This window comes from Labrus mixtus, chromosome 8, assembly GCF_963584025.1.
Source record: "Labrus mixtus chromosome 8, fLabMix1.1, whole genome shotgun sequence".
NCBI classification, from domain to species: domain Eukaryota; kingdom Metazoa; phylum Chordata; class Actinopteri; order Labriformes; family Labridae; genus Labrus; species Labrus mixtus.
In genome coordinates this window covers 6,627,500-6,641,993 of record NC_083619.1, presented here as the reverse complement: position 1 = coordinate 6,641,993, position 14,494 = coordinate 6,627,500, and the positions used below count along the sequence as shown (strand labels likewise).

Sequence of the window (14,494 nt, the reverse complement as noted above, 5' to 3'; positions counted from 1 at the left end):
CATCAGATTAAAGATTATTGCTCGAGTTTGAATGTATGCAGAGAAAAAGTGCAGCATGTACAACAAAAGTTTAGTAGTTAATAACCACATATCACACACATGCACACTTTCTTCTGCATAAACAATGTCATTCATCGACTATGTGTGTCTTTGTTTTCAGGGCGACCATCCATACCTGTATCAGAACAGACAAAAAGACATGACATGCACATAAATGCACACACAGGGCTTTGTGATGTTCCCCAAGGCTTGGCAGCACTCCCAGTTTACACACATCACACTCCTCATTCACCTTTGTTAGAAATTCATGGGTTTTGCAGAACCAGTCCAATAGCCTAGCATAGATCAGGCTGAAGAATGTGTATGCGTTTGTATGTGTGTGTGTGTGTGTGTGTGTTAGAGAAAGAGAGCGATTGGTGATATCTAGTGTGAATATCACTGACTGGTTTGTGTCTTTTAATCACTGTGGCATTAAGAACAAAAGCAGACAGGCTCTGAAAAGGTTGTTTTGTTCACTGTGTTTAAGTGTGTGTGTGTGTGTGTGTGTGTGTGTGTCTGCGTGTGTGCTTGCAGACTGTCTGATGCAGCATCTTTTTATCGAGTGTCATTGCATCCCCATCTGCTGAAGACACAATGTCTCCCTCAGACTGAACACACACACTTGTACACACAGAAACACTGTGTGTGTGTGTGAGCAGTAGAAAAAGAAAGGGAACAGTTTTACTAGAAGATTTAAGTATTGAATCACCAAACTTTGAGACAACATATGTTTGATAAAAGGTGAAAAGATTAAACTCGACTCTGAAGCACCTCAGGGTTCTGTTCTGGGTCCTCTTAGAATTTGAAATAATATTCTCATGACATCTTTTCTTCTGTTACACACTCAGATTATGGTAATTTGGTCTTCAAAGGCAACATCATTGTCGGTTAAGATTGCAAATAATTCCTACATTATTATAGATGTTTGGATTTTAAGAATATTAGGGTTTTTTTTTAGGACAAATGTTTGCTTTCTCGCTGACAAGATCCAAGTATCATAAACGGTAAATATAGGTTTCAGCATCCAGTCAACTAGCTTAGCTTAGCAAAGAGAAAAAGGTTAGCCTGACTACTATCCAAAGATTGATGATTGTTTTTTCTTCCCAACTATTCAATTGATACTTGTACGTTGATACAAACAGTATACAAAGTGTATGGCTTGTAATTTTATAGTTGTTGTGTTTCATACCATTCATTGGCAAGAGACGCATTAACATCCTGAAGTCTCTCTAGATCTTTCAGAGATTCCTGTTCATATACTGATAAAAGCTAATCCATCATTGCTTTATGTTTCAATTTGAAAAAGAGTATTTCCTAATATTCAAACCCTCTCCTGTAACCCTTTAACCCAGCAGACAAGAAGAGATAGAAGGTGGGCTTAGGTGAGGCCAAGACAGAAAGCTGTGGGAAAGTCTTTATAACTCATATCATCTTGCACCAGAACTTCTACGCTCATCTTAAATGCTAAACTTAAGTTGTAGAGATACGTTTAGATATGACTGATGACTGACAAGACATTATTTAGACAGCTCAGAGGGGAAGATGGCTCTCAAATGTTCCCCCGATGCTTTTAAGAAATGCACTCCCTGGATTTCTTCCTACATCCCTTGCTCACTGCTGTGATGACTTCAGCACGGGGAGATCACATTTGGACTCCCTTACACAAAGCTACGGTTTGTGCAAATTGGCTCTACAGGTATATTCATTATAGAGGAGGAGGCGAGGAATTGAAAACCTTTTCTCTGACATTTATGATATTACGATGAGCTGTGAGACACAAAGATTGCTTTGACAGGCGGTCTCAGTGGGAGGGAGAGAGGTTTCAACAATTTGGATGATTTTTTAAGTCATGATGCATCAGCCTTCTCTCTCTCTCTCTCTCTCTCTCTCTCTCATTCCCCACTGTCTTTTCTGTATTTTTTTTATCCTTTCTGTCATAGTCAGGTCTGATCGGCTTCTTGGGCAGTTTAAGATGGTCCGCCATGTCTTTTTGGCACAACACAACACCATGACACTTGACACAGAATTCAATCTTGATCGATGTATTTGCAGAACTTGACTGTACCTTCTCTTCACTCTGTTACCTGTGGAACTCAATATAAGCCCTCCTGTTTTTTTCCTTGTCTGCTATTTATGGTCCTAAAACAGTTCAAGTCTCTACGCTGTCCAAGGTTGTTGTTTTGGTAACTGTTTATTGGCCGTCTTGTAAGTAGGTTTGAAAAGTGTATCTGAACAGCGGGCAGCTATTATGCTGGTGGGAGGATGTGAGCTGACGAGTTTGGTCTCGGTTCAGAACGTTCTTTGATCAGTCGGTGTGACAACAGCCTGCGTCAGTCCTTTACAACCCTACATGTGGTGGCCAGTTTCCTCTTGTTCTCCTGTTGCTCTTCATCTTACTTCGTCAAAATGAAAACAGTTTGTAGTTGATTGGGTCTCAGCATGTATGTGTGCGATTGCCTCCTCGTGTGTCTGTGTGCTTCCAACATTTGCTTTGGAAAAGCCTGCTATGGGATTTTGCCAGGGAGATGGCTTAACTCGCTCTTATTAGGCTGCTCCACCACGCTGGCTCACAGCCCAGAACTTAAGTGTGTGTGTGTGTGTTATATTGGTGTTTGTTGGTTTGTCAGAGCTTTAGACAATTAAACTTTTTTTTAGCCAGTGCTGAAAATAGCCATATCATTACTTTCCAGTTAGCTCGCTCATCCTCCTTTTTTTGCCCCCCTCTCTCTCTCTCTCTCTCTCTCTCTGGTGTTTCTAGCTGTGAAAGCAGAAGAGGTGTTGCTATGGTTTGGTGAGATACAGTAATCCAGTGTGTACACACACACACCTCACCTCATAAATAATTGACCTGTCACAGTGAGACGACAGGACAGACCAGATACACTCTCCCCTACCCTATTCTCTGTTCTCCTCTCACATTTCTCCTCCTATCTCGTCCCTTTTATCCTGTTTCCTTACTTGCCTTTCTTTTACTCAGCCTATTTTTTTGTTCTGCCTTTATCCCTCGGTCTTTCCAGTTCTTCTTATCTTGAAATATCATTTCATTTAGTATCTGGACTATACAGAACAGGACCCTGCAGCCAATGCTACCAGAGTGTAATGGCTTCTTTTGTTCTTTATGTTTTAATGGAAGTGTGTGTTATTAAGGGGACCCACAGATCTATATTGAAAAATGGCGGTGTTCTTTAGATGCACATTTTCTTACCTTAATGAAGCAGGAAATGCGATTGATATTACATATAAAAACAAAAGATTATGATTCATTTACCAAAAAGAGGTAGCCCAGGATCCATGTGTTTTACACTTAAACACAAATCTTGTTCAATTAAAATGTTGAAATCTGCCATGCCCTGCTCTGTGCTCTGTGCTCTGTATATTTTCAGCTTTTTTTGTCCTTTGCCAATCACATCCCTGATAAAGTGCAGTAGCTACTGATGATTATCAATTTTGATTATCAATTCTATCATTGTCAAAATAATTGAAAAAGGACTGTACTACTTAAATAAGAATATAACCTACAGACAGATACGTTTTTGCTTAAGGAGGATGTACAGTAAGAGATCCTGCTTTTGAGGTCAGTCTGACGGTTCTGCTTTATAGATCAGTAAAGTTGTGTGTCATCAGCATAAAAGTGAGGCCCTAGGAGAGAGCCCTGGGGTACTCCGAAGTTAAGAATATATTTTTTGATCCAGACCCAAGGTTTAACAAAGCTTTGATTGAAAAACGGTCAGTAGATCTGTCCTTTGGGGTATTTAATGAAAGATGGTTTTGGCTAAACTTTGCGATCTATGTAATTGAAGAAAAAAAAACATCACTTCAATTCTCAAAGAGCTTGCCTCTAAATCTTATGAAAGTGAGGACAGATGTTTCAAATAATGTTCACTGCAGTCCATCCAAGATGTGAGAAGTAGGCTTGGTTAGCCTAGCGTGTGAGGGTCGTAAAGATTAACTACGCAAAGCAGAGTTAAAGTTCAGCTCTGCAGGCAACTAACCTTAATGTCCTGGAGGCTATGTGTGTGTGTGTGTGTGTGTGTGTGTGTGTAAGTGTGTGGGAAGGAAATAACACCCCGGCAACCTTCCATTGACTGCACACACATAGATGCATGACACATTAGGAGGGAGAGGCAGAGCGAGTATCAGATGGCACAGTGCCCTGTGAGAGACATCTCATTAAGATGTGTGTGTTTTGTACTGAAGGCTCACTCTATGTTTGTTGAGGCTCAGATTTCCACAGAGGCTCCTCATCTTCATCTGTTACCCTTCTTTTCACCTCATCTCTTACCCTCAAAGGTCCAGGTAGAGGCTCAATCAAAGGAATATGAAACATTTAAATGTGATTCTGTTAAATCTCTTGAAAACAGCATTTTACATGACAATTTTTTTAACCTTTTGTAACTCAACGCTCCTCTCTCTTCTCCCTCGTGTCTTTGCAGGGTTTCACCTCAGCGGCACAGTAACTGAACCCGCCTCATCGTCAGAGCCAGAGGTCACCCACAAGGTGGCCATCAGCTTCGACAGATGCAAGATCACCTCTGTCACCTGTGGTTGTGGGAACAGGGACATTTTCTATTGCGCCCATGTGGTGGCGCTCTCTCTTTACCGGATTCGCAAGCCAGAACAGGTAAAAACAAAAACATAAACAAGCTATCTCTGTCTTTTTAAAAGTAACACATATGTTTAAACACTGTGCCTTAGTCAGAAGCTCTGTTGTTGTCTTGTTAAAAGGTTATTTTTCATCACTGCAGACTCTTAAAATAGATGTATGTTTTAGTTCCACTCACTTATTTCATGGCACAAAAAGGCATCTTGGCATGTAAAGACAATGAAAACCCAGCAAAACAGCAAAAAGTTCTTTCTTTGTGAGGATATTATTTTGAAATTTTAGGTCGCACAAGACGTTCAAAATTCAAATTTTCTCTGTCCCACCCACATACAGACTAAAAAAAGACAGCTCTACTCAACAGGAGTAGGTAGAAAACTTGCCTTGCCTAGGCAGAAAACGACGCATATATGAATATCTTAAAGCTGCTGAACAACGAGCTACATTTGTTATGATAACCCCGATTTCTGTACCAGCTGACGATAGAATAATCTGTGCCAGTGCATCTTTAAAAGTCATAGAACAGCATACGGTAACATCATGCTTGTTTAGTGACGTGTCTAACACAAACATTTCTGATCCAGGTGAAGCTGCGGTTGCCGATCTCAGAGACGTTGTTCCAGATGAACAGAGATCAGCTGCAGAAGCTGGTCCAGTATCTGATCACAGCCCACCACACTGAGGTGCTGCCCACCGCTCAGAAGCTGGCCGATGAGATCCTTTCCTCCAACTCTGAGATCAACCAGGTCCACGGTAAGGGGCTGATCTATGTGACAAACTTCTATGGATTGATATGAGGTTTTCACTTATCAGAACCCGTCTAGGAACGGCTCAGAGTGTCTTCTATGTGTGGCAGTGAATAGGGAAGCTGTTGTTGTAAAGTCTGTTGCGCTACCGTCCATCCCTCTGCAGTGATATCTTCACAGCAACAGGCCAGACTTTAAAGCTTCCAGACTTAAAACATACGGCATGCTAGCCCACAGGCTGTCAGACGTCAGAGCCCTGATTACTCCGGTGGAGCAGCTAGGCCCGGCTTCAAATGGCTCGTTTGATTTCTCAGACCCAGCTCTTCAGTGACTACCTCCTCCCAGTGGCAGGAATATGTCTGAAAGAAGAAAAAAAAAAACAGGAAAAAAGAGTTGATTGGTGAAATGCACGTAGGAGAAGGAAGGGAGAGACATGTGGAAATGAAGGAGGAAGAGAGAGTAGAAGTTGTATTTGGGGAAATGGGAGCGGGGAGACAGAAAGGAGAGAAGACATGAAAGGACCGGAGAGCGCACTGATGATGAAAAAACCACAACAGACGTGCATCAGGGAAGCGACAAACGAGAAACATCCTTTCACCAAACAAAACTCTTTATCTGTTTCTCGATTTCATCCTCCGCGCCGAATGTTGACATTCTCTAGCTCTCCCGTCCAGGAAGCCCCGCGCTGTGTTTCCTGTCTGTGTTTGACAGGGGGGATCATGGGGGTTGAAGTTCAGTCGATCCAGAACGGAGGCTTTTCTTTGATGGAGGAATGTTGCTGTTTTGCTGCTGCGCTTTTCCAGCCAGTTGGAAACTCGTCTCTGGGCTTTCCTCAGCGCACTTCCCGTTTAGATCAAAGCAGCCTCCCCCTCTGAGCAGATCTACGTTTCCCCGTAGTATTACTAAGACACACACACAAACACACAACCAGTGCTGCGCTGAAGAAAAATAAAGTTCATCTCGTATTCCTTCAGTGCACCATTAGCCTAAATGGAGCAGCATGTGTGATGTAGGTCATGCTTTAAATTATGTGTAAAACAAATCAGTGTCAGAGCTGTGAGTATGAGGGAAACTCTAAAAAAAAATATTCTTAAAAAAATGGTCTTACATGTTTTTTTATTTTTCTGAGGAATCTGGACATGTCATGAAAAAGCAATAGAAATAATGAAATATTATTTATGCAAATGAGGCGGTCTAGCACAGGTTACCTGCAGGGTCCTTAACATTTTTTTTAAAGGCTTAAATTTAAAAGTTTCAAATTAAAACCCTAACAGTCTTACATTTAGTTTAAAGAGTCCTGAATTGTTTGTCTGGTCTTGTGCAGGATTGAATAAATACTGTCACATCATAAATATCTTAACAGGTGTAAAGTTTTCTTACTTACCCACCAACATCTTAGTCCATTGTATTATGCTCCTGACTGTGGAGAGCGCACGAGCAGGAAGCTAAACTCAACATCCTTGCTGCTCTGAAGCTAACGTTAGCTCCCCGCCTCACAAAGAGAACCTGTAGGTCCGTCTGAACTGCCGGACTGTGCGTTAGAACTACGGTAGCTCGGTAAGAAATTAAGTATTATTTTAGTAAAACTACAATTCCCACAGTCCTCTTCCCTTTATTTATATTTTTGTCTGGGGTTGAAATGAGAACAGTAAAAGACGTAGTGACACGCTAAGATGTAGAGGAAGGTTAAAGGGAGGTTGATGTTGATGTCCAGGCTCGGATGTGTTCTGTTATTTCCACGTTTTTTCTTCTTTAATGTTCGTCACATGTTTCTATGAGTGTGTGTGTGTGTGTGTGTGTGTGTGTGCTCGTCATTTAATGTGTGTGTTTTGTTTTGTTTTGTATTCCAGGTGCTCCGGACCCGACAGCAGGCGCCAGCATTGACGATGATAACTGCTGGCATCTGGACGAGGACCAGGTCAGAGAGCAGGTCAAACAGTTTCTGTCACAGGGAGGATACTACGGCTCGGGGAAGCAGCTCAACTCCATGTTCGCTAAGGTACAAATCACTGCTTCCTTCACTGAACAGGGACTTTTGATCGATTTAGACAGATTAGTGTGGTTGTTTTCAATACAAATGTTTCCTCCAGAAGCTGTTTCCAACCTCATCAGTGACCAGTTAAAATGTGACTTTTGTTTAATGAATGAATCTGAATGAAAACAAAGAAAACAACGTTGTAAAAACTCAATTAAATTCTATTTTCAGGACGTTCTTTCTTCCGTTTCTTGTAACAAACTCAATCTGTAACCAGTCAATCACTCAAGTGAAAATTGGAGATAAAAGGATTTAAATGTTTAAGGAGGCAGCAGACCTTAGATATCCTTGTCAGTCCCTTGTATAAGTCAAGCACATAATAATCATATCTCCTACATTTTCCACAATGCAACTCACTATGATTAGTGCCTCACCTGCTTGACATGTAAGAAGCACAAACCTCAGGATTGTATCAGAGGCTTTTCAGAAATAATTTGAATAATGTGAGAGTAAAGTAAAGAAAGGACTTTTTCCATGACCCAGGTGATGTCAGCTTAGAAACTCATCTTCATGTCTAAAATTGTTGAAAGTTTCTCTTCAAAAGGTTGAAAACAAGTTCCTAAGAAGTTCAGTCCACATTATTTTTACTCACAGTTTCTCTCCTGTTCTGTCCCTCTTCACATTGAACCCTTTACTTCTGCTTTACACTCAAAGAAATACAAAATGTTAAACTTTTATTTTGATTTCAATGTAAAAGTGTGGTCGCCCACTGTGTTAAGAAACAGGCTGCCTCCAGGTCCTGAGAAACCTCTTCACATTTCTGTTCCTGTATTATTCATCTCCGGGGCTTCATAGGTCTTCACTATGGAAAGATCGAACTTTTCAAATCAAATTCAGTGCGGAGCATTTCTGAAAGCACTCCTCTTGTGCTCTTTGTCGACTATAAGCGAGTATAAGACCACTTTACAAGATGCCATCTTCTGATGAGTCTGAGCTCTTGGCCTCAGGGCCAAACGCGTTCTTTAGAAAGTTTTGAAATGGCATTCAGAAGCATGTCGAAGGTAACTTTTAAACCTTAAGTATACTAAACGACACGTGCGTCACAAGAACGCCTGCTCCATCTTTAACTCTGATTTATAAAAGGTCATATCTGGATTGAGATGATGCATCCTTCAGTCACTCAGATGTATAGAAGACAGTTTAAATTTCAACAAACTCTTTCTAACTTTCTAATTAAAAGCTGAGAATATCCATTCAAAAACTCACTTCATTCAACCCCCCTTACGTTCAGGCGGCCCTTGACTTAGCTTAGCATAAAGAATGGAAACAGCTGTAATTGATGTTTATAAGTGGAGTAACTTTGGTATGTTACTTAGTTTTGGATCTTGGTTTGTCATGGTCTCTGAACAACAAGGACACAAACAGGAACTAATACAAGGATGTAAACATCAAACAGAAGCTTCTAGCACCTTTTTAATCAGTGTTTTAATTCACTTTCTGCACTTCAATACAACACTTTCCAACCTTGGGGTCTACATGCAGGCTGAAGTGTTAAAAACATTCATGCTTTCCGATCTCCATTTAAATACCTCAACAAAAAAACACTTTTAAACATCAGTTAATTGCTTCTCTACCGTCTAAATCTGCAGCAACTAGAAGCATTAACTCTGCAGGGAGAAGAAGTCACCTTTCTGTCAGCTGACACGTTCAGGTGGTGCTGTGTTAAATGACGTCATTACAGGGACAGACCCGACTTCAGTTTGAACAGCGTCGGCCCACTGTTTGAAATTCAGCGCTGCTGTTTGAGCTCCACTAACTCGCCTAATGTGCTACAGCTGAAAGACAGCGGCTGTTGCATAGTGTAACCGTTCAGAAATAAAACAGTTTGCTCATTTTCTGTTTGAATATGGACTAAAGCTGTTCTTTTAGGGTGACAGGGTGTACCAAAAGTGGCAGGAGCAGATCGTCCTGTTCTGAAAATTTAGGGCGAATATTCAGTACACTGAATCACACTTTGTAACATGTAGCGGTAACAGTGTCGTTTTCTCAGCTGAAATCCTTCAAATGATGAAACCACATGAGGTGAAGAACACAAAGTGACTAAACCTGTCCTCTCTGGGTCTTTCCAGGTGAGGGAGATGCTGCGAATGCGAGACTCCAACGGGGCCCGAATGCTGACGCTCATAACGGAACAGTTTATGGCAGACCCCCGGCTGTCGCTATGGAGACAACAGGGCACGGGCATGACGGACAAGTGCCGGCAGCTCTGGGATGAGCTTGGTAAGAACAGTCTAGAGACATGTCGTACAAAAACAGAAAGTCAATTTTTTTTTGAAAATGTCTTACTTATTTAGGAATGTTTTTATGTCAGCCAATCAGCTCGCTCGTTGCTCCATCAGTCAGTGTAGATCAGGCTAAAGTGTCAGCTCTGACAGTGGAACAGACAAATGGGCAGTCACCTTGGCGGGTAAACATTAGTCCAGTCAGTAAACTATTAAGTCATCCAGTCGGTATCTCTCCCCCCCCCCCCCCCCCCCCCTCCTCCTCCTCCTCCCGCTCCTCTTAGAGTGAATGATAAAGGCTGCCGATCAATACGGCTGCTCAGCTTCTCTGCAATCGATCTCAGCATTTAGGAGGTCAATAAGAACGCTTCCTGGGTGAGCGAGGGAGATCATGACACAGACACAGACAGAAATAACAGTCAGACAGTCGGCCACTGCAGCCTGGTAATCCTTCTCCCAGGTGCAGACGTCTGACAGGCGACCCCGCTCCACGTCTGTGTAGATAAAGCAGGTGAGATGAGTTCAGGCGACAAGGGCACAAAGCTGAAACAATGTTATTTAATATAACATTTCTGAGCTTCATTCATGGAGGAGGAAATCTTTCAGGGTCTTTGACAAACCTGTGAAAATGGTTTAATTGATTACATTTAATTGATTTTGCTGTTAGCTTTTTCTTCAGTGACAAATATTTGATTGATTTAGTATTTGATGTCCTCCGTCTTGTTTTGACACCAGACTAAAGATATCCTGTTTTTCCATCATTTAACATAAAAAAAATCATTCAGAGAAAGTGACAAGCTTTCAAAATATTTGGCTTTTAGTTTGTTATTTGACACCTGCTCCAGAGCAGCAGATTCTTCAATGTTTTAGATACGAATGTGTGACTTCATGCATTTCTTTAGCAGACTTTGTCTTGTTCTCCTGCTTTGTTTTTTTTGTTACATTTTACATTCAGCCATTCTTCAGTCAAATACACTTGAATTTAAGTCTATGAAATATCAGACCCTCAAATGTGCACACAGACTGCAGAGCTGAAAACATATTTCTTTTCAGTCACTGAAAGTTTTTCTTGTCAATACAGAAACCAAAAAATATGCAAAACTACAAATAAAGTACATGTAAAGCAGAAAGAGCAGTGTGCTTCTGTAGCTCCACAGCTACTATAAAACAATCAAGCCAGCACTAGCAGCATGCTGTGCCCTGCAACCAATCAGCAGCCAGAGTTGACTGCAGTCTTAATTGCCTTCAATGAAGCATGCTGCACTGGCCTGAGCAGATCAAACACTGAAGAACACAAAAGATGACTACTACACCCTCATGTATAAAAGTCTCTAACAATATCTATCAAAAGATCCAAGAGCCAGTGGCGTGTCTTCAGTTTACTGTCATTTAAAGAGCAGGACCAAGAGAACATTCTGTATCTTTACCCACAGCTCCAGATTTCTTGATTTCATTTTTGAAGGGGTTTCAAAGCTGCAACTTCTAAACCATTCCCCCCCCCCTACATTTGATCCCTCCGTCCTCTCCCCAGGTGCATTGTGGGTGTGCGTGGTGTTGAACCCTCACTGTAAGAGCGAGGAGAAGAGCAGCTGGCTGAAGCAGCTGAAGAAATGGGGGGAAATGGACGTCTGCCCACTGGAGGACGGCAACTACGGCAGCGAGCTTCCAAACATCACCAACGCTCTGCCGCAGAGCAACCTGGCACAGGGTCAGAACCTACAAAGACATTTATAAAAACACACAGACTGATGAAGACACACCATGATCAATCTGAACGCTGTGTGTTTTTGTTTTTGTCAGACTCTCTGTCCAGGCCGAGGAGGACGGTGTTCAGCCGGGCGGTCGAGGCCTGCGACCTGCACTGGCAGGACAGCCACCTGCAGAGGATCATCAGCAGCGACCACTACATGTCTCCATCCTACCAGAGAGAGGGGGAGAGTCTGCTGTTCAACCCGCAGGGCCTGCCGCTGTGGCTAGGTAAACACACTCACACTCACACACACACACACACACACACACACACACACACACACACACACACACACACACACACACACTACCTCTGTGAGGTCATAGTGAGTGAGAGTACTCTACCCTTCAGAAAATGCTTTTATTTGATTTTGACATGTAAGAGCATTTTGGTGCATTACCAGAAGACAAGTCATTGTATTAACTTGTTTTATAAGTGCAGACGTCACTATCACCTTTCTAATAACCGGTTTATTTGAGCTTCAAGCAGCCAAAGAGCAACAAAGTCACACTTTGCTCATGACTCAAGTGTTGAAAACTTCTTTATCAGGGGCAAAGAGAGTGTTACTGAGGCACTTTTGTGTACACAGTCTCTTATTCCACTGAAAGGCAAACCAACACAGTAACTAACACACACACACACAAAGCACACACACTGTAATTCTGCTGATATTGAGGCCAGTATCTGCAGTAAGCAGCTTCCAGCTAAGATCTGTCAGATTCTGCAACTTAAGCCAGCTATCAGACGCGCACTAGCGTTCTGCTGAGACTGCAGTGTGTGTGTGTGTGTGTGTGTGTGTGTGTGTGTGTGTGTGTGTGTGTGTGTGTGTGTGTGTGTGTGTGTGTGTGTGTGTGTGTGTGTGTGTGTGTGTGTGTGTGTGTGTGTGTGTGTGTGTGTGTGTGTGTGTGTGTGTGTGTGTGTGTGTGTGTGTGTGTGTGTGTGTGTGTGTGTGTCTCAGAATGCTTCAGTGTGGAGGAGAGAAAAGCATGTCTGTAACTGTCTTTCTTTGCATAAGTGTATTTTACATGCATTTGTTTGAATCTGTCCTGACTCCGCCCCCTCTCTCTCTCTCTCTCTTTGTCGACCACACAGACCACGTCCCGACAGCCTGTGCTCGTGTGGACGCCCTACGTTCCCATGGCTACTCCAGGGAAGCCCTGCGATTGGCCGTGGCCATCATTAACACGCTCCGCCTCCAGCAGCAGAGACAGATGGACATCTACAAACACCAAAAGAAAGGTAAAAAGAAACACACACACACATTCAGTCTACAGATCTGTTTGTTAACTGGACTGATTATTGTAACATGTTGTTGTTTTTTTACACTCAGAGCTTCTCCAGAGAGGCGTGACCTCCACCACCAACCTGGAGGGCTGGGTGGGTCATCCCTTAGACCCAATTGGCTGTCTCTTCACCACGCTCACCGAAACCTGCCGCGTGGACGATGACAACAGCATGGACACTGGAGGTACAAAAACAGAACTACCGTATTAGTTACACTTATTTAAGCGGCTCTTTTCTTTGAAGATTAACTTTAAAAATCATCACAACTCCGCACTAAAATAAGAAGAAAGAATCTGACTAGTTTGAAATGTCCTTCCAGGTAGAGAAGGACATGCTAGTTTTTGGTCAGAATTTCTGCTGTGAGATTCTCGTGAAATCTTCTCTGGAGCACCAACACACACTGTCCTGATTCATAATGAGGTTGTCGGTGTCAGCAGAAAATATAAGACCGGTCTACACATACATCTTGAAATAAATGGATGACAAAATATTCTGATCATCCACTTTTTTGGTCTTCCTCATTTCCGTCGACAGCTCTAAGAGCAAGCAGCTATGCTAACTGTACTTAAGAGCAGCACTTAAAAGCCAAATGCTAATGTTGGGCTAGCATGTTCACAATGAAAAAGCCATTATGTTAAGGATTAGGACGTATATTATTTACCTTTAGACATGTATGTTTAGTGTGTTTGCATGCTAAAATTAGCTCATTGGTGCTAACCCTAAGTACAGCTGAGGCAACATCTGCTGTTTCTTTCTTTTTTTATTGATTTTGCACTTTTCCCTGTTTCACATTCATCCTCGTTCTCTCTGTGATCAGCGTTTAGTCGGCTGCGCTGCTGAATAAAAGCGTTTTTTGAAGCGACCCGTCTGTCCACTAAACCCACAAAGTAAGCTAAAACGTTAGCACGCCTTCATCAAAGGAGCCTCCTCCCTCCTGCTTAAACAATACATCAATCACAGAGCTCATTAGCCAAACACAAGGAGTAATTCCTGCCACACTTCACCAGCTGATGCAGAGTCGCTGTGAGCAGAGGTGAGCGGGTTCACCAGCAGAGACACCTCAGACTTCACGCTCTTATATCACCAACAGCTCTATTGTCCTGCAGACGGCCGTAAAGTCACAGAGCATGAATGGATCGAGCTGAAACACCCTGCTCATTTAGACTGCACTCCTTTTGTGAGTGTGAGTGTGAGTGTGTGTGTGTGTGTGTGTGTGTGTGTGTGTGTGTGTGTGTGTGTGTGTGTGTGTGTGTGTGTGTGTGTGTGTGTGTGTGTGTGTGTGTGTGTGTGAGTGTGTGAGTGTGTGAGTGTGTGTGTGTGTGTGTGTGTGTGTGTGTGTGTGTGGTATGTATAGAATCCTTCACCATTTGTGTTTCTCACCCTGCCCAGGCTCTTTTTTTGCACCAGTGGTCATTGCAACAGAGCAGAATAGGGGTTGGGTTTTCCTATTGTTACCAGGCTACAGGGAACTATTGTCCATTCAAACAATGCTGACCACTGGCACACTCATTGGTGTGTGTGTGGGTGTGTTGGAGATTGAGTGAATGATTGTCTTATGTTGTTTTGGGAATTGGAGGAGAGTGGTATGACTATTTTCTGTGTGCGTGCGTGCGTGCGTGCGTGCGTGCGTGTGGTCACCATGCTTTTTTCCCCCTCTGGAAGACAGCTGGGAACATCTGTTAAAAGAGGGGGCGGACCCAGACTGTGTGTCAGCCAATCAGAATGCAGCTTCCTCTCAGATCTTTTCAAATCAACCAATCAATCAATAGCCGCTGGGTGAAAAACAGAAATTGAGTTAACACCGGGGTTAAGTCTGTG

The 14,494-nt window shown here is 42.6% G+C and overlaps 1 protein-coding gene across 1 annotated transcript in view; it reads left to right on the top strand.

Moving 5' to 3' along the window:
• Window positions 1-14,494, top strand: part of zswim5 (zinc finger, SWIM-type containing 5) — a 65,098-nt gene that overhangs the window by 38,933 nt on the left and 11,671 nt on the right. The window contains exons 2-9 of the mRNA XM_061043973.1: window positions 4,473-4,660; window positions 5,224-5,392; window positions 7,236-7,384; window positions 9,490-9,640; window positions 11,174-11,350; window positions 11,443-11,619; window positions 12,485-12,631; window positions 12,723-12,860. Coding sequence (XP_060899956.1) covers window positions 4,473-4,660; window positions 5,224-5,392; window positions 7,236-7,384; window positions 9,490-9,640; window positions 11,174-11,350; window positions 11,443-11,619; window positions 12,485-12,631; window positions 12,723-12,860 — 1,296 coding nt within the window. The remainder of the gene's footprint in view (window positions 1-4,472; window positions 4,661-5,223; window positions 5,393-7,235; window positions 7,385-9,489; window positions 9,641-11,173; window positions 11,351-11,442; window positions 11,620-12,484; window positions 12,632-12,722; window positions 12,861-14,494) is intronic.